The sequence below is a fragment of the Oncorhynchus clarkii genome, chromosome 32, assembly GCF_045791955.1.
Source record: "Oncorhynchus clarkii lewisi isolate Uvic-CL-2024 chromosome 32, UVic_Ocla_1.0, whole genome shotgun sequence".
Classification (NCBI taxonomy): Eukaryota; Metazoa; Chordata; class Actinopteri; order Salmoniformes; family Salmonidae; genus Oncorhynchus; species Oncorhynchus clarkii.
Genome location: NC_092178.1, coordinates 14,636,082 through 14,662,426, shown reverse-complemented (window position 1 = coordinate 14,662,426; position 26,345 = coordinate 14,636,082). Strand labels below are relative to the sequence as shown.

The 26,345-nt window shown below is 44.8% G+C and overlaps 1 protein-coding gene across 1 annotated transcript in view; it reads right to left on the bottom strand.

Annotated features, from left to right (window-relative positions):
* The window catches only part of LOC139391728 (voltage-gated delayed rectifier potassium channel KCNH8-like), a 118,530-nt gene that overhangs the window by 43,623 nt on the left and 48,562 nt on the right, over positions 1-26,345 (bottom strand). The window contains exons 5-10 of the mRNA XM_071139227.1: positions 21,645-21,879; positions 20,640-20,797; positions 5,603-5,807; positions 3,889-4,101; positions 2,887-3,086; positions 1,424-1,673 (exon numbers count right to left, since the gene is read on the bottom strand). Coding sequence (XP_070995328.1) covers positions 1,424-1,673; positions 2,887-3,086; positions 3,889-4,101; positions 5,603-5,807; positions 20,640-20,797; positions 21,645-21,879 — 1,261 coding nt within the window. The remainder of the gene's footprint in view (positions 1-1,423; positions 1,674-2,886; positions 3,087-3,888; positions 4,102-5,602; positions 5,808-20,639; positions 20,798-21,644; positions 21,880-26,345) is intronic.

Here is a 26,345-nt window from a genome sequence, read left to right as displayed (position 1 = left end):
AGAAAAGAGCCAAATAAATTCTACAACCACCTAAAACGAAGCAATTCCCAAACCTTCCATAACAAAGCCATCACCTACAGAGAAATTAACCTGGAGAAGAGTCCCCTAAGCAAGCTGGTCCTGGGGCTCTGTTCACAAACACAAACAGACCCCACAGAGCCCCAGGACAGCAACACAATTAGACCCAACCAAATCATGAGAAAACAAAAGGATAATTACTTGACACATTGGAAAGAATTAATACAGACTCAGTGAGCATAGCCTTGCTATTGAGAAAGGCTGCTGAAGGCAGACCTGGCTCTCAAGAGAAGAAAGGCTATGTGCACACTGCCCACAAAATGAGCTGCACTTCCTGCCAAATGGATGACCCATATTAGAGACACATATTCCCCTCAGATTACACAGACCAACAAATTTGAAAACAAATCAAATGATCAACTCCCATATCTATTGGGTGAAATATCACAGTGTGCAATCACAGCAGAAATATTTGTCACCTGTTGCCACAAGAAAAGGGCAACCAGTGAAGAACAAACACCATTGTAAATACAACCTATATTCATGTTTTTTATTTTCCCTTTTGTACTTTAAATACTTGCACATCATTACAACATGACATTAGAAATGTCTTTATTATTTTGGAACTTTTGTGAGTGTAATGTTTACTGTTCATGTTTATTGATCATTTCACTTTTGTTTATTATCTATTTCACTTGCTTTGGCAATGCAAACATACTTCCCATGCCAATAAAGCTCCTTAAATTGAAGAGAGGAAAAATATAGAGAAGTGTAGATGGTCTTTCTGTCAGACGCCGTCATACAGCTGGAGGTCAGACACAGTAGCTGTCATAAAGAACAGGGGTTTTCATGGTGAATGGAATGGATGGATAACTCATGGGAGTGACAGGTGACAGAGGACTGTAGATTCCGCCCGACAATGGAAACTATGATCCACAGGTGGCCTGTTGGGATGGAATCAGACAAGTAGCATCACAAAGTGTTCCAACAATGGACTTGGATTCTGTCTGTCTGTTTGTTTGTCTGTGCCTGCCTCCCTGCCTCCCTGCCTGTCAGACAGACAGACAGACAGACAGACAGACAGACAGTCTGTCTGTCTGTCTGTCTGTCTGTCGGCCTGCCTGCTTGTCTGTCTGTCTGCTTGCCTGTCTGCCTGCCTGTCTCTTTATGCCTGCCTGTCTGTCTGCCTGCCTGCCTGCCTGCCTGCCTGCCTGCCTGCCTGCCTGCCTGCGTCTGTCTGTCTGTCTGTCTGTCTGTCCCCGGACTGCCTGCCTAAGTGTCTGCCTACCGTTCTGCCTGCCCGCCCGCCCGCCTGTCCCTCCCTCCCTCCCTCCCTCCCTCCCTCCCTCCCTCCCTCCCTCCCTCCCTCCATGTCTCACCCAGTATAGCCAACACCATGTCTCACCCAGTATAGCCAACACCATGCCATCCTTCAGCACCTCCATGGACCCAGAGCAGACAAAGAAGATGGCCTGCAGGGCATCCCCCTGGCGCAGCAGGTACTCCCCAGGGGCGCAGAACGTGGTCTTGATGTGCAGGGACAGGGAGCGCAGGCACCCCCTGCTGGCCGAGGCAAACAGAGACAGCTCCAATATCTCCTTGTTCAGGTGCATGGTGATGTCAGAGCGCAGCTCATCTGGGAAGTCCTTCAGCAACTGAGGGGAGGGGGAGGTGGACAGAGAGCAAGAGGGAGGGGAGAGAGAGAAGAAGAGAGAAAGGAAGAGGAGAGGGGAAGGAGGAAAGAGGGAGAGAGATTGACAGCCATGGCAGATTGCAGTTGACTCTAAACTGTTATCTTGGTCAGTTTTCTCTTGACTTTTTTATTTCTATTATTCACCTCAAGGGACTTCCTGGTTAAATAAAGGTTAAAAAGGTCAGGTAAATAAATACAAAGTAATGATGTCACCGAACATCAGCATGTATCAGGCCACTTTGAATGAAGGCACTTTGGTGAAAATATTGCAAGTGTTTTGCAGTTGTGTTGACTTTAGGCTGTGCTGCATGGAGCGAGTTGACACGGCACAACTGGGCATAGCCTTGGGAAGTGGTGGGGCTGAAGTTGCTGCAGCAGCCCCTGATAAATCACAATTAAAAAATAATGTACATATATTTTAGTCATTTTAGTCAGAGAAATTAAGTGTTAAGTTCCTTGCTCAAGGGCACCGATACATTTTTCACCTAGTCGGCTCAGGGATTTGAACCAGCAACCTTTTGGTTACGGGCCCAACGCTCTTAACCATTACTCATGTATGGAGAAAAAACTTTTCAGCAGAGTGGGGAGGAATCTTTACAGATTGTGTTGAATGGACAGAGAGGATCTGATCCTAGATTTTTAGACGCTTCCTGAATACCGGCCCAGACCCTATATTGAGAACTCTGCTTCACACTATTGTTCCCATCACAAAGCACCAGCTACATTTCTATCACAGTAATCAATCTCTCCAATCTCTCCAATCTCTCCAACATCTAATCCGTGACACACAATGTTTGTCAGTCTCTGTTTCAGCATATAACAGAAAAGTGCTGAGCAGAAAAGATCAATGAGTCATCAGCCCACAGAGGCCCACTTTAATCAACAGGCCTATCTATAATTCATACATCTGTGATTCATCTCCCTATCCTATATGAATGCTTTGCTCTGTTCTGTTATGTGTCTCACAGGCAAACATCTCTCGAGGCATGATTGGCCACTGTCTCACACTCAGCTTCTGTCTCTATCTTTTTCTTGGTCTACCTACGTATCTGTCTCTCTGTCTCAGTGAGCCTCAGTCACTCTCTCTCTCTTTCTCTCTCTCTCCACATTTTCAGCCAAGTCTCTTAATTGTCTACAATCAAAGTTATCATCAAGCCCTTGATTAGTTGAATCACCTCGTTGGAGTCAATGCCGTTGTTGACGGACCATGTGGTCTGGAAGTACTCCAGCATGCGCTGTTTGAGGCCCTGGGGCAGGTGGTGGACTCGGATGAAGTCCTTCAGGTCCTTGGTGCGGGTGTGGTACTGGGACCAGCGAGAGTACATCCGCTGGATAATGGCCGTCACGTTACCAAACACCAGGGCGTGCATCAACGCTAGAGGGGGAGGGAGGGAAGCAGGGTTTTGGGGGGTTCAATTAGGATTTGCAGGGGCATGAAATTGGAAGATGGGGTGGCCATGATATTGGTTTGGGGTTAGAGTGTGGGAGTAAAATTGGGGTTGGGGGTTGTTTGGAGGGTTCAATTGGAAGTTGGATGGGCATGAGATTGAGAGGTGGGGCATGAGATTGAGTGAAGAGAAGAAAAAGATTTACTCAAGGCTAATAACTCAATTTCCCCTATATACTGTACACACTAGGTCTGACCTATACCAGACTCTATCTGGGCTGGCTAGGTCTTTGTTTTCATCTCATAAACACTGGGGGGAGACAGGGGAGATGAGGCGTGGGACACACACACATCCACACACACATCCACACACACATCCACACACACACACACACACACACACACACACACACACACACACACACACACACACACACACACACACACACACACCTTATGTCTCTATCCTCCCTGTGTGTGTGTGTGAGCGTGCGTGTGATTGCCCCCAGGCAGTCGGGGACATTTACCACATCCAGAGGGAGAACACTTGCCACTGTGACCTCATTTAAACCCTCTGCCCCAAAACCAGTTCACGTCTCTGGTTTGGACCAGATAAAACTGGTCCAAACCAACTGATCAGCCACTTTAGTCTTTATCACAGTACAACTAGATGAAACCAGACATAACAAAAATGATGACCATCAACTAAATAGAACTATCTGCCTGGCAGTCACATTTTACATGCATGAATTGTGATGTGTGTATGTGTACTTGTGTGTATCTCCACTACCTCCGATGAGCATGGTGCAGATGGAGAAGATCTTCTCAGCGTCGGTGTTGGCCGACACGTTGCCGAAGCCCACGCTGGTCAGACTGGACAGGGTGAAGTAGAGAGAAGCGATGTAGACACTCCTCAGAGAAGGACCGCTCAGCCCCGTCCCGTTCACTTCCCCCAGGGGGTCGTAGGGAGACTCTAGACGCTTCCCCAACTCATGGAGCCAGCCTGGAGACAGAGAGGAGGAAGGGAAAGACAGGCTTTGTTCCAATTCTCTACTCTTCTCTCGTACACTCCCTCTCATCATGTAGAAGAAGTGTAAGGAATGTGGTAGAAACTTTCTCCAATCATTCTTGTGAGGCTTTGTTCTGAATGTCTCCCTATTCCCTACGTGGTTTACTTATTTTCCCCAGAGCCTTGCACTACCTATGTAAATACATATAACATCATTGGAGCCCAAAATTGGAGTCAACAATATAGCTTCTCTGAGCTGTCTCCACTGTATCCAGAGCCCTGGATGCCTAACATACAAACTGGAGTAATAGCAGGTAGAAACGGACTGCACAGAATGATCATCATTTGGAAAATAATGTGGTGTTAGAAACAACCAGGACAATTTCTGGTCCCAATCCATCCCATAGCAATCCAATCCATAGCAAGTAACCTGAGAACCAAAACTGATCCTAGGTCAGGTTCTATCTGTGACGTGAGTGTTGAGATAGTCATCAGGCCCCTGAGACCTCCACCAGACACTGAAGAATGGTAATTGGATATACCTCTCTCACAGAGCTCCTGACACTGACGTGGGATCAGTGTTAAAATACCGTAATTGGGATAGAGCACATTAATCCGGTAGCCCTGATATACTGACCTCAGATCATTTTATGACACTGAGGCTGAGTTAATTGGGGAAAAAAGCATCAGCTTCTCATGGCCCCATCAATACTGACCCAGAATCAGTTTGGAGACGTCAGGTAGAGGTAATTGAGAACAGCACCTGGCTCATCGATACTCACTGAGGATCAGCCCTAGAGGCCTCATTATGTGTTGGATCTGGAGTAGTTCAGGGGAAGTTTGGGCCGATGACTAGTCATTACTGTGGGACTATGCTACTCTGTCAATCATAACCCCAGAAACAAATAAAAACAGGACATGTTTTTTCCCCAGTCACATTTAATTCCCCATGCATGAATATGTTTTAGCATATGTAACAAAGGTCTCGCTAGAAATCACTCAAATCAATAAAATAATCAACACAGCCATTAAAACTGCAGAGAGAGATGCTTGCTGGAAAGCTAATATAGGCTAGCCAAAAACAACTACGCATAAGCCATGATATGCTGCGAAAACCAGCTGACACTACCAACCAAAAACACCCACTCACCAAATATCAGCCCCACCCCTGAGCTCTAAGACAGAACTAGCTGCTCACCGATGTCCGGCTTATTCATTGATGTCCATGGTCTCTAGCCAGGTGACTGATCCCATCCCTGAACCCCTCCAGACAGAACTAGCCACTTACAGATGCGATGCCCACCATACCCCTGATCCATTCTCTGACATGTACACCCCTCAGATGCTCACCCCTCACCCTCTTACCTCTCTTCCTGACCTCTACTTTCCCCATCTCTGATACCCCCCCCCCTCCCCTCCAAGTCAGAACAAGCTGCTCGCTGATGTGATGCCCCAAATCCCTGATCAGACAGAAATAGCCGCTCGCACCACTAACCGATGTCCCAGGAGTAGGCGTTGGCCTCCATCTCCTTCTTGCCGATGACGTACCAGATGCAGGCCATCCAGTGGGCCAGCAGGGCGAACATGGACATGAGCAGGGTGAGCACCACAGTGCTGTGCTGGGAGTACCGGTCCATCTTCTGGAGCAGACGCAGCAGCCGGAGCAGACGCACTGTCTTCAACAGGTGGACTACTGATACCTGGGTGGGGAATGAATGACAGGTGTGGTTCTATTACAGTGATAGCAGATGAGGTACAGAGGGGAGCAAGTGGCAAGAGTCTTCATCGTCATTATCATCCTACTCCTCCTCAGCTGACTGACACATTTTTGGACTTAAAAGATGCATTTCAGAACCGGCTGCTTCTTGATCAATGTGACCTGCATGACTGCATTATGGAAATGGTAGAGAGGTCGTAGTGAGGATCTGGCATTCACCTGGCATTACCATCGCCTGGCATCACCATCGCCTGGCATCACCCTGGCCTGGCATCATCTCTATCTGGCATCACCCATAACTGGCATCCCCATCATCTGGCATCACCAAAAACCTGGCATCACCACTACCTGGAATCACCATTACCTGCCATCCCCACTACCGGGCATCACCACCATCTGGCATCACCATCATCTGACATCACCATTTCCTGGCATCACCATCACCTGGCATCACCACTACCTGGCATCACCATCATCTGGCATCACCAATACTTGGCATTACCACCATCTGACATCACCTGTTATCATCAAACCATCATCTAACTCAGTTTAGGAGCCTGAGATGGCTTATCTATTGAAGGAGTCCTGTTCTATGGATATGACAATGTCCTCCTGTACTTTGTGTAAAAGCATATATGGCTGCCTTAACACAGGCAGCCCAATTCTGATATTTTTTCCACCAGTTGGTCTTTTGACAAATCACATCAGATCTTTTCACATCAGATCTTTTTAAGAGCTGATCTGATTGGTCCAAAGACCAATTAATGAAAAAAATATCAGAATTGTCCTGCCTGTGTAAATGCCTGCGTAAAGTGTAACCCAAGCACAGTTGAAGTCAGAAGTTTATATGCACCTTAGCCAAATACATTTAAACTCAGTTTTTCACAATTCCTGACATTTAATCCTAGTAAAATTTCCCTGTTTTAGGTCAGTTAGGATCACCACTTTATTTTAAGAATGTGAAATGTCAGAATAATAGTAGAGTGATATATTTCAGCTTTTGTTATAACCTGACAGAGCTTGAGAGGATCTGCAGAGAAGAATGGTAGAAACTCCCCAAATACAGGTGTGCCAAGCTTGTAGCATCATACCCAAGAAGGCTCAAGGCTGTCAGTGCATTCAACTAATGTAGATTAACAACAACATATCACAGTCATAGCAAGTACAATGTTAATGAGAATGCTGGTGCTGTTCAGGCCAACTACAGTTGAAGTCGGAAGTTTACATACACCTTAGCCAAATACATTTAAACTCAGTTTTTCACAATTCCTGATATTTAATCCTAGTAAAAATTCCCTGTTTTAGGTCAGTTAGGATCACCACTTTATTTTAAGAATGTGAAATGTCAGAATAATAGTACATAGAATTATTTATTTTAGCTTTAAGTTCTTTCATCACATTCCCAGTGGGTCAGAAGTTTACATATACTCAATTAGTATTTGGTAGCATTGCCTTTAAATTGTTTAACTTGGGTCAAACGTTTTGGGTTGCCTCCACAAGCTTCCCACAATAAGTTGGGTGAATTTTGGCCCAGTCCTCCTGACAGAGCTGGTGGAACTGAGTCAGGTTTCTAGGCCTCCTTGCTCGCACACGCTTTTTCAGTTCTGCTCATGTAAGGTGTGCGTACTGGCGGTAGAGAAGACAGGCGCAGGAGAGCAAAGACTGTGTTACAACGGATCAGTTTAATGATAAAAATCACCTTGAACAAAAACAATATATACAATGGGACAAAAAACCCAGACATAACGTGCACAAGCACTTACAATAAACAATACCTGACAAGGACATGTGGGGAACAGAGGGTTAAATACACAACATGTAATTGATGGAATTGAAACCAGGTGTGTGGGAAGACAAGACAAAACAAATGGAAAATGAAAGGTGGATCGGCGATGGCTAGAAGAGCGGTGACGTCGATCGCCGAACGTCGTCCGAACAAGGAGAGGGACCGACTTCGGGGGAAGTCGTGACAGCTCACAAATTTTCTATGGCATTGAGGTCAGGGATTTGTGATGGCCACTCCAATACCTTGACTATGTTGTCCTTAAGCCATTTTGCCACAACTTTGGAAGTATGCTTAGGGTCATTGTCCATTTGGAAGACCCATTTGCGACCAAGCTGATGTCTTGAGATGTTGCTTCAATATATTCACATATTTTTCCTTCTCATGATGCCATCTATTTTGTGAAGTGCACCAGTCCCTCCTGAAGCAAAGCACCTCCACAACATGATGCTGCACCCCCATTCTTCATGGTTGGGATGGTGTTCTTCGGCTTGCAAGCATCCCCCTTTTTCCTCCAAACATAACGATGGTCATTATGGCCAAACAGTTCCATTTTTGTTTCATCAGACCAGAGGACATTTCTCCAAAAAGTATGATCTTTGTCCCCATGTGCAGTTGCAAACGTAGTCTGGCTTTTTTATGGCGGTTTTGGAGCAGTGGCTTTGTCCTTGCTGAGCGGCCTTTCAGGTTATGTCGATATAGGACTCGTTTTACAGTGGATATAGATATTTTTGAACCTGTTTCCTTCAGCATCTTCACAGCATCGTCACACATCATTGCTCCCGAGGGGCGCAGCGGTCTAAGGCACTGCATCTCAGTGCAAGAGGCGTCATTACAGTCCCTGGTCGAATCCAGACTGTATTACATCTGGCAGTGATTGGGAGTCCCATACTGCGGCGTACAATTGGCCCAGCGTCGTCTGGGTTTGGCCGTCGTTGTAAATAAGAATTTGTTCATAACTTACTTGCCTAGTTAAATAAAGGTAACATATTATTTATTTTTTATTACAAATTAAATCTGCATCATCATTGTTGTCAGCACTATCTTTCAGAGCAGATCAGCAATATTAAAATCTATAAAATTATACCAATGGCATCATTAAAAAATCATCATCATCCTCATCATCCGTCTTGTGATCTTCAACAGGAATATAGTTCTCCTCCATGCTTTGAGTAAATACACTGCTGCATATTCTCACACTTCTTTCATTTCTTTGACATTTGAGTGCTTGGTGCTGAAGGCACTGTGAGAGAGAACGAATGCAGAGAGTGATTTCCTGTGAACAGGAACTCACGAATGCCCTGTGTGTGCGTGCCAAATAGTACCCTATTCCTTATACAGCGCACTACATTTGACCAGAGTCCAACGGGTCCTGGTCAAAAGTAGTGCACTATATTGTGAATAGGGTGCCATTTGGTACACACTGCGTCTTTAACAAGGCAATGAAAATGAGCAGCAATCTCCCCTTGCCACCCAGGCTGATAGTAAAGCTATAGCTCACTGCAACAATGCTGTAAACTCAGAACCACACAAACAGTAAACCAATGGCAATAAACCAGTGCTGAGCTATACAAAATACACAACCATGTCTGAGGTCAAAGTAAGCACTTTCTAAAGTCCCTTCAAAGCCCTGTTCCATTTCAAATCCCACTAGCTGTCCAATCCGTACGTTCCCTCTCTATAACAACTTATTTCAGGCCTGTTAAAATGCTCATATGGCAACAATAAAGAGTGTTTCTGACTGACAAGGATCTTTCAGTGAAAAAATAGCAATCATACACTTCACTTCACTTTAAAGTCTTTGTGTGTGTGTGTGTAAATCTCTATCCACTTACATATGCTTTCACCTTTCTCTCTCTCTCTCTCTCTCTCTCTCTCTCTCTCTCTCTCCCTCCCTCCCATCATAACACAGCTCCTTAGACCTTAGCCACCACACACACACACACACACACACACACACACACACACACACACACACACACACACACACACACACACACACACACACACACACACACACACACACACACACACACACACACACACACCCACCCACCCACCCACCCACCCACACATACATATTTACAAACAGCCTTTTCTCTGGGACTAACTGAGAAATAGTGGGAGAATGTGTGTGTGTGTGTGTACATTTGCATGCTTGTGCGTGTGTGTGTGTGCGCAGGTTTGCGCAAATGGAGGGGGAAGATGGTCAAGAGTAAGAAAGTGGGCCAGTAATTGTGTAGAAAGGTAACAAAACAGAAAGGAGGCACTTTCAAGAAAGGGAGAAGGACAATGAGAAAATAGAGATGAAGGGTAGAGAGGAAGTGGATTTAAAAGAGAGAGAGAGAGAGAGAGAGAGAGAGAGAGAGAGAGAGAGAGAGAGAAAAAAAAATAGAAAGAGAGAGTGAGAGAGAGTGAGAAAGAGAGAAAGAATCAGAGAGAAAGAGAGTCAGAGAGAGAGAGCGAGATAGAGTCAAAGAGAGAGTCAGACAGACAGACAGACAGACAGACAGACAGACCAATCAATAACCCCCAAACTAACCATGCCCACACCCCATTTAGAACCCCTCAGATCAGACCTATGCACCTAAGGTGCTTCCACAAAGTACCGAGCAAAGGGTCTGAATACTTAAGTAAATGTGATAGTTCAGTTTTTTATTTTCATAAATTTGCAGATATTCTAAAATGTTTTTGCTTTATCATTATGGGGTATTGTGTGAAAATTAATGAGGAAAAAATGTATTTAAGCAATTTTAGAATAAGATTGCAACATAACAAAATGCGGAAATAGTCAAATTGTCTGAATACTTTCAGAATACACTGTAAACGCCAAAACTGGACAAGAACTTGACACCCTCAGCAAACAAGGGGACAAACACCTACCTGAAGTTGACAGGGTTCCCTCCCCCATATGCCACCCTAGACACAACTACGACAACATAACCAACAAAAACATATCACAACTCCTGTAGTTCTGTCGCACGCTGGGTATGTATGTTGTTAATGGTAGGCTTCGAGGGGACTCAGTGGGTAGGTACAATTATAGCTCATCTGTTTGCAGTAGTACTGTAGAATACTTTATCATTGATGTCAAGTCAAATTCTCTATGAGCGTTCACAGTCTGCCCACTGACACCCTTGTCAGATCACAGTAAAATCACAGTCTACTTGAACAGAGCAATACTCAATCACGAGACATCAAAGCCAAAGGAACTGAATAATATTAAGAAACGCTATTGATGGATGGAAAGTAATGTGGAAACCTACTAAAAAACAATTAGGCAACAACAAATTCAACCCTTGTTAGCCTTTTGTGACTACGGGGCAGTATTTTCAATTTTGGACGTTCCCGTAGTAAACGGGATATTTTGTCAGGACAAGATGCTAGAATACGCATATAATTGACAGCTTAGGATAGAAAACACTCTAAAGTTTCCAAAACTGTAAAAATATTGTCTGTGAGTATAGCCTGAGAAAAATCCAATCCGGAAGTGCCTCATGTTTTGAAAGCGCTGCGTTCCAATGCGTCCCTATTGAGCAGTGAATGGGCTATCAACCAGATTACTCTTTCTCCGTATTCCCGAAGGTGTCTACAGCATTGTGACGTAGTTTTACGCATTTATGTTGAAGAATACCCGTAGGCGGCTACATTGCGCAAGTGGTCACCTGATGCTCCCAGAGAGATTCTCGTGTAAAGTACAGAGGTAGCCATTACACCAATCGGTCCTACTGAAAAACTAATTGCCCCAATGGATATATTATCGAATAGATATTTGAAAAACACCTTGAGGATTGATTATAAACAACGTTTGCCATGTTTCTGTCGATATTATGGAGCTAATTTGGAATGTTTTTCGCCAATTTCCGGGCGATTTCTCAGCCAAACGTGAAGAACAAACGGAGCTATTTCGCCTACAAAAATAATATTTTGGGAAAAAGGAGCATTTGCTATCTAACTGGGAGTCTCGTGAGTGAAAACATCCGAAGCTCATCAAAGGTAAATTATTTAATTTGATTGCTTTTCTGATTTCCGTGACCAAGTTACCTGCTGCTAGCTGGACAAAATGCTATGCTAGGCTATCGATAAACTTACACAAATGCTTGTCTAGCTTTGGCTGTAAAGCACATTTTTGAAAATCTGAGATGACAGGGTGATTAACAAAAGGCTAAGCTGTGTCTCAATATATTTCACTTGTGTTTTTCATGAATAGGAATATTTTCTAGGACTATTTATGTCCGTTGCGTTATGCTAATTAGTGTCAGTCGATGATTACGCTCCCTCATGCGGGATGGGGAGTCACTAGAGGCTAATTAGACAACTTCTTGGACAAAATGTTGAACTCTAATAATGAAGGTGTAAACTTGGCAGTAGAAAACCTACAGTAAACAGTATACAGTGGGGCAAAAAAAGTATTTAGTCAGCCACCAATTGTGCAAGTTCTCCCTCTTAAAAAGAAGAGAGAGCCCTGTAATTTTCATCATAGGTACACTTCAACTATGACAGACAAAATGAGAAAAAAAATCCATAAAATCACATTGTAGGATTTTAAATTAATTTATTTACAAATTATGGTGAAAAATAAGTATTTGGTCAATAACAAAAGTGTATCTCAATACTTTGTTATATACCCTTTGTTGGCAATGACAGAGGTCAAACGTTTTCTGTAAGTCTTCACAAGGTTTTCACACATTGTTGCTGGTATTTTGGCCCATTCCTCCATGCAGATCTCCTCTAGAGCAGTGATGTTTTGGGGCTGTTGCTGGGCAACACGGACTTTCAACTCCCTCCAAAGATTTTCTATGGGGTTGAGATCTGGAGACTGGCTAGGCCACTCCAGGACCTTGAAATGCTTCTTACAAAGCCACTCCTTCGTTGCTGAAAGACCCAGCCACGTTTCATCTTCAATGCCCTTGCTGATGGTAGGCTTTGTTACTTTGGTCCCAGCTCTCTGCAGGTCATTCACTAGGTCCCCCCGTGTGGTTCTGGGATTTTTGCTCACCGTTCTTGTGATCATTTTGACCCCACGGGGTGAGATCTTGCGTGGAGCCCCAGATCGAGGGAGTTTATCAGTGGTCTTGTATGTCTTCCATTTCCTAATAATTGCTCCCACAGTTGATTTCTTCAAACCAAGCTGCCTATTGCAGATTCAGTCTTCCCAGCCTGGTGCAGGTCTACAATTTTGTTTCTGGTGTCCTTTGACAGCTCTTTGGTCTTGGCCATAGTGGAGTTTGGAGTGTGACTGTTTGAGGTTGTGGACAGGTGTCTGTTATACTGCTAGCAAGTTCAAACAGGTGCCATTAATACAAGTAACGAGTGGAGGACAGAAGAGCCTCTTAAAGAAGAAGTTACAGGTCTGTGAGAGCCAGAAATCTTGCTTGTTTGTAGGTGACCAAATACTTATTTTCCACCATGATTTGCAAATAAATTCATAAAAAATCCTACAATGTGATTTTCTGGATTTTCTTTCTCATTGTGTCTGTCATAGTTGAAGTGTACCTACCTACCTATCTTTTTAAGTGGGAGAACTTGACTCTATTCCTTTTGAGCTTCTGTGAATGTAATGTATACTGTTCATTTTATATTGTTTATTTCACTTTTGTTCGTTATCTATTTCACTTGATTTGGCAATGTAAACTTTTGTTTCCCATGCCAATAATGCCCATTGAATTGAATTGAATTGAATTGAATTTGAGAGAGAGAGAGAGAGAGAGAGAGAGAGAGAGAGAGAGAGAGAGAGAGAGAGAGAGAGAGAGAGAGAGAGAGAGAGAGAGAGAGAGAGAGAGAGAGAGAGAGAGAGAGAGAGAGAGAGAGAGAGACATAACTCCAAACGCAGGTCATTTTGTCACACCCTGATCTGTTTCACCTGTCTTGTGATTGTCTCCACCCCCTCCAGGTGTCTCCAATTACCTCATGTATATTTATACCTGTGTTTTCTGTTTGTCTGTTGCCAGTTTGTCTTGTGTCGTCAAGTCCTACCAGTGTGTTCCCTGTGTGCAATCTTTTTGTTGCTTTTTCTAGTCATCCCAGTTTTGGCCTTTGTGCCTTTCCTGAGCCTGCCTGCCTGCTGCCCTGACCCTGCCTGCTGCCCTGACCCTGCCTGCCTGCTGCCCTGACCCTGCCTGCCTGCTGCCCTGACCCTGCCTGCCTGCTGCCCTGACCCTGCCTGTCTGCTGCCCTGTACCTGCCTGCCTGCTGCCCTGTACCTGCCTGCCTGCTGCCCTGACCCTGCCTGCCTGCTGTCCTGTACCTGCCTGCCTGCTGTCCTGACCCTGCCTGCCTGCTGTCCTGACCCTGCCTGCCTGCTGTCCTGACCCTGCCTGCCTGCTGTCCTGACCCTGCCTGCCTGCTGTCCTGACCCTGCCTGCCTGCTGTCCTGACCCTGCCTGCCTGCTGTCCTGACCCTGCCTGCCTGCTGTCCTGTACCTGCCTGCCTGCTGTCCTGTACCTGCCTGCTGTCCTGTACCTGCCTGCCTGCTGTCCTGACCCTTACAATGGAATTAAATAAAATAAAAAGTATTTGTTAAGTGTCTTGTACTTTTAACAATAAGCTTTTTTAATTTCATTCTGTAGTCTTCCAAGAGTGTCTGAATCTCCTCTCTCCTTCAGTTTGCTCCTAAATTCATGCACGTTGGTTGGAGAGCAAGGTAGCGACAGTGATCCCTTCCATTCTCACCATAACCATTATAGGATTATAATGGGACTTTGACCTTCTGAGCGTCATAGTGTTGGATAGAAGTCATTGTTGTATACAGTAGATTAGGAATTTGAAGTGGTTAACCGGAGTCAATATACTCTTAGAAAAAAAGGTACTATCCAGAAACTAAAAGGGTTCTTCGACTGTTGATTGGAGAACCCTTTGAAGAACCCATTTTGGTTCCATCTAGAACCCTTTCCACAGAGGGTTCTACATGGAATAGAAAAGGGTTCTACCTGGAACCAAAAAGGGTTCTCATATGGGGACAACTGAATAATTATTTTGGAACCCTTATAGGATCTTCCTCTGTGTCTCCATTCTACATGAGATGCATCTGGGATAGATGCACCTGACTCCTATCCCTGCTTTAGTACTGGGTTACAGAGAATGGAAATTGAGAATACATATATTGTACTACTTATGGAGAGAGAGAGAGAGATAGAGAGAGAGAAATAGAGTGAGAGAGAGTGGAGGTACTGTGAGGAGAAGCCTGCCTGCTGCCCTGACCCTGCCTGCCTGCTGCCCTGACCCTGCCTGCCTGCTGCCCTGACCCTGCCTGCCTGCCTGCTGCCCTGACCCTCCTGCCTGCCTGCTGCCCTGCCTGCCTGCTGCCCTGACCCTGCCTGCCTGGTGCCCTGACCCTGCCTGCCTGCTGCCCTGACCCTGCCTGCCTGCTGTCCTGACCCTGCCTGCCTGCTGCCCTGACCCTGCCTGCCTGCTGTCCTGACCCTGCCTGCCTGGTGCCCTGACCCTGCCTGCCTGCTGCCCTGACCCTGCCTGACTTTGATTTGGATTATGACTCTTTGCCTGCCTTGACCTACCGATTGCCTGCCACTTGTACTGAAATAAACTCTGAGACTCGTAGTATCTGCCTCCAGGTCTTAGCCTGAGCCATGATAGATGTGTACATCTCTCACCACCAACACTCTCACTACCTTCTATATCCAACTTATTCCTCATTTTGTTCTTTCATCTTAAATTTCTCCTTGTCAGGTGTACAATTACCATTTCATAACTATGGATTTGCCCACCACTGTTTCCAAGGTAGTGCTGTAACAATCATTATCGCTCTCCCTCCAGCCACACCCCCAGCTCAACGACCCAATCAGAGAAGGCCATCCTCCCACTGATTCCACACAATGTTTGTTTTGTATTAGCCACAGAAGATTAAGACCATGAGAAACCATGCTGCGAACTGTGCAACTGGGACATTCACATATCAACCATCCCTCTAGTGCCTACTGAAGACAGAATCCATAAGAGTCATAATCATCCCAGCAATCAAGTATTAATAAAGAGATTAACTGCCAATGGCCTCAGTGACACGATGACATCATAACCACTAGAAACTCTTGGAAGACAATGGAATTAAATAAAATAAAAAGTATTTGTTAAGTGTCTTGTACTTTTAACAATAAGCTTTTTTAATTTCATTCTGTAGTCTTCCAAGAGTGTCTGAATCTCCTCTCTCCTTCAGTTTGCTCCTAAATTCATGCACGTTGGTTGGAGAGCAAGGTAGCGAAGGTGATCCCTTCCATTCTCACCATAACCATTATAGGATTATAATGGGACTTTGACCTTCTGAGCGTCATAGTGTTGGATAGAAGTCATTGTTGTATACAGTAGATTAGGAATTTGAAGTGGTTAACCGGAGTCAATATACTCTTAGAAAAAAAGGTACTATCCAGAAACTAAAAGGGTTCTTCGACTGTCGATTGGAGAACCCTTTGAAGAACCCTTTTTGGTTCCATCTAGAACCCTTTCCACAGAGGGTTCTACATGGAATAGAAAAGGGTTCTACCTGGAACCAAAAAGGGTTCTCAAATGGGGACAGCTGAAGAATTATTTTGGAACCCTTATAGGATCTTCCTATGTGTCTCCATTCTACATGAGATGCATCTGGGATAGATGCACCTGACTCCTATCCCTGCTTTAGTACTGGGTTACAGAGAATGGAAATTGAGAATACAAATATTGTACTACTTATGGAGAGAGAGAGAGAGAGAGAAAGAAATAGAGTGAGAGAGGAAGAGAGAGAGTGGAGGTACTGTGAGGAGAAGATGGAAAACGAAAGAGAAAGGAGAAACAGAAATGAAAACAACAGAGGGTCAAGGGGAAGAGAGTGAACATCGAGAAACTGAATGAGAATGAGAGAGAGAGAAAGGCAGGAGAGAAAGAGAAAGGGAGAGTCAGCACAGGGACCCCTTGTCTCATTCTGGTGAATATGGCCTACAGCCTTAGCAGGGACATCACTCCAGACACTCGACAATTACCCTGCGTGGCTGGGCTCCCCTGGCATCGCCCCCACCGGCCCGGGTGGCTGCATGCTCAAACCAGTGTCCTCTGGGACACCATGGTATTTTCACTAATAGAGTCTGGAACCAAGCAGTGCTTACGCCCGGAGCACTTGAGCACCCTGTCATTCTCCCTCTCTCCCTCTCTCCCTTTCTCTCCCTCTCTCCTTCTCTCTCTCTCGATCTCTGTCTCTTTGTCTTGTCACCATTTCTATCCATTTCTTTCTTTGATGAACTCTCTCTCCATCTCACCTTTACCATTCCCTCTCTCACTCTTTTATTATTTACTCTTGTATTATTTACTCTCTCATTGTCTATGTATTTTCTCCCCCCTTTCTCTCTCCCTCTATACCTCTCTTTCTCTCTCCCTCTATACCTCTCTTTCTCTCTCCCTCTATACCTCTCTTTCTCTCTCCCTCTATATCTCTCTTTCTCTCTCCCTCTATATCTCTCTTTCTCTCTCCCTCTATACCTCTCTTTCTCTCTCCCTCTATACCTCTCTTTCTCTCTCCCTCTATATCTCTCTTTCTCTCTCCCTCTATATCTCTCTTTCTCTCTCCCTCTATACCTCTCTTTCTCTCTCCCTCTATATCTCTCTTTCTCTCTCCCTCTATACCTCTCTTTCTCTCTCCCTCTATATCTCTCTTTCTCTCTCCCTCTATACCTCTCTTTCTCTCTCCCTCTATACCTCTCTTTCTCTCTCCCTCTATACCTCTCTTTCTCTCTCCCTCTATATCTCTCTTTATCTCTCCCTCTATATCTCTCTTTCTCTCTCCCTCTATATCTCTCTTTCTCTCTCCCTCTATATCTCTCTTTCTCTCTCCCTCTATATCTCTCTTCCTCTCTCCCTCTATATCTCTCTTTCTCTCTCCCTCTATACCTCTCTTTCTCTCTCCCTCTATATCTCTCTTTCTCTCTCCCTCTATACCTCTCTTTCTCTCTCCCTCTATATCTCTCTTTCTCTCTCCCTCTATACCTCTCTTTCTCTCTCCCTCTATACCGCTCTTTCTCTCTCCCTCTATACCTCTCTTTCTCTCTCCCTCTATATCTCTCTTTCTCTCTCCCTCTATATCTCTTTCTCTCTCCCTCTATATCTCTCTTTCTCTCTCCCTCTATATCTCTCTTTCTCTCTCCCTCTATACCTCTCTTTCTCTCTCCCTCTATACCTCTCTTTCTCTCTCCCTCTATACCTCTCTTTCTCTCTCCCTCTATATCTCTCTTTCTCTCTCCCTCTATACCTCTCTTTCTCTCTCCCTCTATATCTCTCTTTCTCTCTCCCTCTATACCTCTCTTTCTCTCTCCCTCTATATCTCTCTTTCTCTCTCCCTCTATACCTCTCTTTCTCTCTCCCTCTATACCTCTCTTTCTCTCTCCCTCTATACCTCTCTTTCTCTCTCCCTCTATATCTCTCTTTCTCTCTACCTCTATATCTCTCTTTCTCTCTCCCTCTATGCCTCTCTTTCTCTCTCCCTCTATACCTCTCTTTCTCTCTCCCTCTATACCTCTCTTTCTCTCTCCCTCTATACCTCTCTTTCTCTCTCCCTCTATATCTCTCTTTCTCTTGTGTTCGCTCTTTTCATTATGTTTGCATGTATCTTCTCCCTCTTTTTCTCTCTCTCTCACCATCCTGACCCAGTCTCAATTAGTCACAGCGCGATTCCATTGTTGATTTCCTGCTGTCATATGATGTTATAAAGAATCACACAGGTTGTTCCTGTTATTCTCTGTGATGAGTGATTGATTATGGGTTAATGTGTGTGTGTGTATGTGTATGTGTCAAATATATTAGTTCAATTTGATTCAATTTAGTGGATCCAAAGTAGAGGAGAGACCTATCTGACCAGATACTGATTCTTCCTGATCCCCAGCCACAGAGAGCAGTGTTTCAAATTGGGTAACATCATTCAATTGCTGAAATTGTTCTAATTTGCTAAATATCTGGAGTTTTGCCATACAACTATTCTCAACGGAACCATGGATACCTGCTCGTCGAACATCTCATTCCAAAATCATGGGCATTAATATGGAGTCGGTCCCCTCTTTGCTGCTATAAATGCCTCCGCTCTTCTGGGAAAGCTTTCCACTGTGTTGGAACATTGCTGTGGGGACTTGCTTCCATTCAGCCACAAGGACATTAGAGAGGTTGGGCACTGATGTTGGTCGATTAAGCCTGGCTCACAGTCAGCGTTCCAATTCATCCCAAAGGTGTTCAATGAGGTTGAGGTCAGGGCTCTGTGCAGGCCAGTCAAGTTCTTCCACAATGATTTCGACAAACCCTTTCTGTATGGACCTCGCTTTGTGCATGGGGGCATTGTCATGCTGAAACAGGAAAGGACCTTCCCCAAACTGTTGCCACAAAGTTGGAAGCACAGAATCGTCTAGAATGTCATTGCATGCTGTAGCGTTAAGATTTCCCTTCACTGCAACTACGGAGCCTAGCCCGAACCATCAAAAACAGCCCCACACCATTATCCTCCTCCACCAAACTTTACATTTGGCACTATGCATTAGGGCAGGTGGCGTTCTCCTGGCATCCGCCAAACCCAGATTCGTCCGTCGGACTGCCAGATGGTGAAGCGTGATTCATCACTCCAGAGAACGCATTTCCACTGCTCCAGAGTCCAATGGCGGCGAGCTATACACCACTCCAGACGATGCTTGGCATTGCGCATGGTAATATTAGGTTTGTGTGCAGCTGCTCGGCCATGGAAACCCATTTCATGAAGCTCCCGATTAACAGTTATTGTGCTGACGTTGCTTCCAGATGCAGTTTGGAACTCAGTAGTGAGTGTTGCAACCGAGGACAGACAATTTTTATTCGCTACGCCTTTCAGCACTCGGGGGTCCCATTCTGTGAGCTTGTGTGGCCTGTCACTTCGCGGCTGAGCCGTTGTTGCTCCTAGACGTTTCCACGTCACAATAACAACACTTACAGTTGACTGGGGCAGCTCTAGCAGGCCAGAAATTTCACGAACTGACTTGTTGGAATGGTGGCATCCTATGACGGTGCCACATCAAAAGTCACTAAGCTCTTCAGTAAGGCCATTCTACTGCCAATGTTTGTCTATGGAGAATGCATGGCTGTGTGCTCCATTTCATACACCTGTCAGTAACGGGTGTGGCTGAAATAGCCAGATCCACTAATTTGAAGGGGTGTCCACATACCTTTGTATATATAGTGTATTATTATACTAGAACAGTAAAGGCTCTGATGGCACAATGTGATGGAACTGTTTCCCTTGTGCTGTTTATGAAATCAATACACAGAAACACGTGCGGGAAAACCACCAGTTCCTCTGTGTTATAAAGTAATCAATGCTATCCATTCTTTTCAAATGCCACTTGTGTCTCAGCTCGGGAACTGTAAATACAATATCCATTATTTTCAAATGCCAGTTGTGTCTCAGCCCAGGTACTGTAAATACAATACAATACCATTGTATTAGATATTACCAATCAATCAAGAGACACTGCTTTAAAACAGCTATAACTCGGTGGTTCGAGCCCTAGATGCTGATTGGCCGAAAGCCGTGGTATATCAGACTGTATACCCCGGGTATGACAAAACATGTATTTTTACTCTTCTAATATTATACTCTTCTAGTATATTGGCCACAGAGGGTAGTGTGTACGGCCCAGCACATCACTGGGGCTAAGCTGCTGCCTGCCGTCCAGGACCTCTACACACGGCTGTGTCAGAGGAAGGCCCTAAAAATGGTCAAAGACTCCAGCCACCCCAGTCATAGACTGTTCTTTATGCTATCGCATGGAAAGCGGTACCGGAGCGCCAAGTCTAGGATTACTTTAGATATTGATCCCATAACAAATGTGAGATGGAATGTGCTTGGCAGATACAATGGCTAGATACAGTACTGTATTAAAACCCAATCTAGTCCTTGCAAATGTAATGGTTTTAATATGTATTCTTCAGTGATTTGGCAAAAAAAAACTCACCCCTGCTTTCTAAGACATTGAATTCCTCTTTAAATGAATGACAATACACCACCCAGCATCACAGTGATTTCAACCAATCAGAAAACTCACCACGCTGACTTTGAAGGCATAGAGGAGGTCAAAGGGCAGCGCGGCAACCAGGTCAATGATGAACCACGTGGTCATGTAGTGGATGCAGATCAACCTCGCACTGAAAATCACTTGCCCAGACTTACTCACGTAAGTGGTACGGAAACTGAACACAATGTCTGGGAGGAAAAGAGGGAGAGAGAGTGAGATAGAGGGAGGGAGAGAGAGAGATAGAGAGGGAGAGGGAGGGAGGGAGGGAGGGAGGGAGGGAGGGAGAGAGTGGTGGGTGTAAGGTTACAGATCCATGATTTACAATCAGATAATGTAATAAGTACTGTTTTGGATTCTCTATCCATTTTGAGGTTGGTTAGCACGTTAGTTTAAACACACTGATTGGAGACACCTCGTTAGTGAGGATATGTTTCACTTGAGCTGGCCCAACTGGCATTTAAGACCTACAGTGTATCAGGAAGAGGCAACGTTGAGAGAGCTACACCTCATGTTAGTGCTTCCACTTTAGTTAGCCAGAAATACATATTCGTTTTACTCCCTATCCTAAATCGGTGTGAGTTGATTTCCTTTAGTTTTTCCTCTGATGCAAATGTGTTGGGCTTTAAGAAGCCCTTATCAGTTACTTTCCAACTTTCATGGGTGTCTTTCAACCAATTATGAACCCCTTTCTGTTTTGTCTTTGTTGTCAAAGTTACTTTTTATTAGTTCCCTTTTCTGTGAGAGGTGACATTTTGAGTTTGTCCTTCGGGAACGTAACAGTACACACAAATACACTATCAGTGTAATTGAGGTTACTGAGCTGCTGGACAACAAACTATACACACTGTCCCTAACCTTAACCCTTTCCCTGACCCTAACACTGTCCCTAACCATAACCCTAACCTTAACCCTTTCACTGACCCTAACACTGTCCCTAACCAAAGCCTAACCTTAGCCCTAACCCCAACCCAACCATAAGCCTAACCCCATGCCACGTAACCCCCTCCCATACACACATATGACCCTCCCTTATACCTATAATAAAGAGTATCTCCACAGCGATGTCGCTGACTGTAGTGCTCCTGGTGAGGTCATCGTCTCCGATGAAGCAGACGTTGTAGGGCACTGTCACGGCAACGTAGAAGGTGGCCAGCAGGATCAGCCAATCCCAACCCGCCTTGAAGGTGCTGAAGTGAAGCAAGATGAACTTGGACTTCTTGGCATCCGCCACCTTGTACTCTGGCAGAGCAGGGGGGTCCCCAAACACATTCTGATTGGACGAAAGGAGAGGGGAAAAACATTCTGATTGGAGGAAAGTAGAAGGGAACACATTCTGATTGGATGAAAGTAGAGGGGAACATATTCTGATTGGGTGAAAGTAGAGGAGAACACATTTTGATTGTATGAAAGGAGATGGAAGTAGAAAGGGGAGTCCATAATACATTTGGGAGGCAAAGAAAACTGTCTGAGTAAAGTATATGCTTGTTGGCGAGTTAGGGTTGTTATAAAAAACATGTTTCTTAATCAAAGGAGATAGGAAGAATATCTAAAAGACAGATCTTTAAAAAGGAAATCTGCAGTTCAAACAAAAATAGAGTGGTCAACCCGCTAATGTTTTGGTTAACATCTAAGGGATGGGGCTGGAGAAATGTAACTATTCATAGACAGATCTATGGATACCAGGACTGACCATGCATCAGATCAAAATGACAGTTTGAACCATGTTTCGAAGCTACACATAGTCCATTTTACAGACAATGGAATAAATCAAGCTTATATTTGGGGTTCTAATGTGATACATGGTACCACAGTTGAACTAAGCACATGAGGGATTTATAAGTTATATTCTTCAATAATCAAGAGCTATACGGAATGTAATTTATTCAAAAGTCAACAAATTTATGTAGAAATTACAGACTAGATGTTCAAGAGTCTCATGGCTTCGGGGTAGAAGCTGTTTAGAAGCCTCTTGGATCTAGACTTGGCGCTCCGGTATCACTTGCCATGTCGTTGGAGAGAGAACAGTCTATGACTAGGGTGGCTGGAGTCTTTGACAAATTTTAGGGCCTTCCTCTGACACCGCCTGGTATAGAGGTCCTGGATGGCAGGAAACTTGGCCCCAGTAATGAATTGGGTTATATGCACTACCCTCTGTAGTGCCTTGCGGTCGTAGGCCGAGCAGTTGCCATACGAGGCAGTTTTGAGGTCCTCAAAAGGTTCTACAGCTGCACCATCGAGAGCATGGTGCAACCAGTCAGGTTGCACCATGCTCTCGATGGTGCAGCTGTAGAACCTTTTGAGGACCTCAGGACCCATGCCAAATCTGAGGGCGAATAGGTTTTGTCGAGCCCTCTTCACGATTGTCTTGGTGTGCTTGGACCATGTTAGTTTGTTGGTGTGATGTGGACACCAAGGAACTTGAAGCTCTCAACCTGCTCCACTGCAGCCCCGTCGATGAGAATGGGGGCGTGCTCGGTCCTCTTTTCCTGTAGTCCACAATCCTTTGTCTTGATCACATTGAGGGGGAGGTTGTTGTCCTGGCACCACACGATCAGGTCTCTGACCTCCTCCCTATAGGCTGTCTCGTCGTTGTCGGTGATCAGGCGTACCACTGTTGTGTCATCGGCAAACCTCATGATGGTGTTGGAGTCGTGCTTTGCCGTGCAGTCATGAGTGAACAGGGAGTACAGGAGGGGACTGAGCACGCACCCCTGAGGGGCCCCCGTGTTGAAGATCAGAGTGACGGATGTGTTGCTGCCTACCCTTACCATCTGGGGGCGGCCCATCAGGAAGTCCAGGATCCAGTTGCAGAGGGAGGTGTTTAGTCCCAGGGTCCATAGCTATTTATGAGCTTTGAGGGCACTATGGTGGTGAACGCTGAGCTGTAGTCAATGAACAGCATTCTCACATAGGTGTTCCTTTTGTCCAGGTGGGAAAGGGCAATGTGGATTGCAATAGAGATTTCTCACATCAATGGTGTTGATGTGAGCCATGACCAGCCTTTCAAAGCACTTCATGGCTACAGACGTGAGCGCTATGGGTTGGTAGTCATTTAGGCAGGTTACCTTAGTGTTCTTGGGCACAGGAACTATGTTGGTCTGCTTAAAATATGTTGGTATTACAGACTCGGACAGGGAGAGGTTGAAAATGTCAGTGAAGAAACATGCTAGTTGATCAGCGCATGCTCGCAGTACACGTCCTGGTAATCCATCTGGCCCTGCGGCCTTGTGAACGTTGACCTGTTTGAAGGTCTTACTCACATCAGCTGCAGAGAGTGTGATCACACAGTTTTCAGGAACATCTGGTGCTCTCATGCATGTTTCAGTGTTATTTGCCTCGAAGCGAGCATAGAAGTAGTTTAGCTCATCTGGTAGGCTCGTGTCACTGGGCAGCTCTCGGCTGTGCTTCTCTTTGTAGTCTGTAATGGTTTGCAAGCCTTGACACATCCGACGAGTGTCATAACCGGCGTAATATGATTCGTCATTAATCCTGTATTGACGCTTTTCCTGTTTGATGATTCGTCGGAGGGGATAGAGGGATTTATTCTAAGCTTCCCGCTCCTTCCCGCTCCTCCATGGCTTCTGGTTGGGGTATGTACGTATGGTTACTGTGGGGACGACGTCATCGATACAGTTATTGATGAAGCCAATGACTGATGTGGTGTACTCCTCAATGCCATCGGAGGAATTCCAGAACATATTCCAGTCTGTGCTAGCAAAACAGTCCTGTAGCTTAGTATCTGCTTCATCTGACCCCTTTTTTACTGATTGAGTCACTAGTGATTCCTGCTTTAATTTTTGTTCGTAACAGGAATCAGGAGGATAGAATTATGGTCAGATTTGCCAAATGGAGGGCGAGGGAGAGCTTTGTACGCATCTCTGTGTGTGGAATAAAGTTGTTCCAGAGTTCTTTTCACTCTAGTTGCACATGCTGATAGAAATTTGTTAAGACAGATTTAAGTTCCCCATTAAAGTCCCCTCACCCTCTGGGTGAGCATTTTCCTGTTTGCTTATTGTGGAATACAGCTCATTGAGTGCGGTCTTAGTGCCAGCTTCAGCCTGTGGTGGTATGTAGACAGCTACGAAAAATACAGATGAAAACTCTATAGGTAGATAGTGTGGTCTACAGCTTATCATGAGATACGATACCTCATGCAAGCAAAACCTAGAGACTTCCTTTGATATCGTGCACCAGCTGTTATTTACAAAAATACAGCGCGGCTTCTGGTTGGGGTATGTACGTATGGTTACTGTGGGGACGACGTCATCGATACAGTTATTGATGAAGCCAATGACTGATGTGGTGTACTCCTCAATGCCATCGGAGGAATTCCAGAACATATTCCAGTCTGTGCTAGCAAAACAGTCCTGTAGCTTAGTATCTGCTTCATCTGACCCCTTTTTTACTGATTGAGTCACTAGTGATTCCTGCTTTAATTTTTGTTCGTAACAGGAATCAGGAGGATAGAATTATGGTCAGATTTGCCAAATGGAGGGCGAGGGAGAGCTTTGTACGCATCTCTGTGTGTGGAATAAAGTTGTTCCAGAGTTCTTTTCACTCTAGTTGCACATGCTGATAGAAATTTGTTAAGACAGATTTAAGTTCCCCATTAAAGTCCCCTCACCCTCTGGGTGAGCATTTTCCTGTTTGCTTATTGTGGAATACAGCTCATTGAGTGCGGTCTTAGTGCCAGCTTCAGCCTGTGGTGGTATGTAGACAGCTACGAAAAATACAGATGAAAACTCTATAGGTAGATAGTGTGGTCTACAGCTTATCATGAGATACGATACCTCATGCAAGCAAAACCTAGAGACTTCCTTTGATATCGTGCACCAGCTGTTATTTACAAAAATACAGCGCGGTCTTACCAGACCGCGCTGTTCTATCCTGCCGGTACAACGTATAACGAATTCTCACAAGGCAGCCCGCCCTCCAGCCCCTTTTTCTCTACCTTCTCTTCACGCAAATTACGGGGATCTGTGCCTGTTTACGGGAAAGCAGTATATCATTCACGTCAGACTCGTTAAAGTACAAAAAGGATTTTGCTAGTTCGTGGTGAGTAATCACTATTCTGATTTCCAGTTCTGGTGTTTTCGGTTTTAAGAGATGGTAGGAGCAACATTATGTACAAAATAAGTTGCAAAATAAGTTACAAACAATGTAAAGAAACAAACAAAAAACACAATTGGTTAGGGACACGTTAAACGTCAGCCTTCTTCTCCGGCTCCATCTGAATGTTGGTTGTTAGGGTGTGTAGTGTTTATGGTGTGTAGTGTTGATTGTTAGGGTGTGTAGTGTTTATGGTGTGTAGTGTTGGTTGTTAGGGTGTGTAGTGTTTATGGTGTGTAGTGTTGATTGTTAGGGTGTGTAGTGTTTATGGTGTGTAGTGTTGATTTTTAGGGTGTGTAGTGTTTATGGTGTGTAGTGTTGGTTGTTAGGGTGTGTAGTGTTTATGGTGTGTAGTGTTGGTTGTTAGGGTGTGTAGTGTTTATGGTGTGTAGTGTTGGTTGTTAGGGTGTGTAGTGTTTATGGTGTGTAGTGTTGATTGTTAGGGTGTGTAGTGTTTTTGGTGTGTAGTGTTGATTGTTAGGGTGTGTAGTGTTTATGGTGTGTAGTGTTGATTGTTAGGTTGTGTTGTGTTGGTTGTTACGGTGTGTAGTGTTGGTTGTTAGGGTGTGTTGTGTTGTTTGTTAGGGTGTGTAGTGTTGGTTGTTAGGGTGTGTAGTGTTGGTTGTT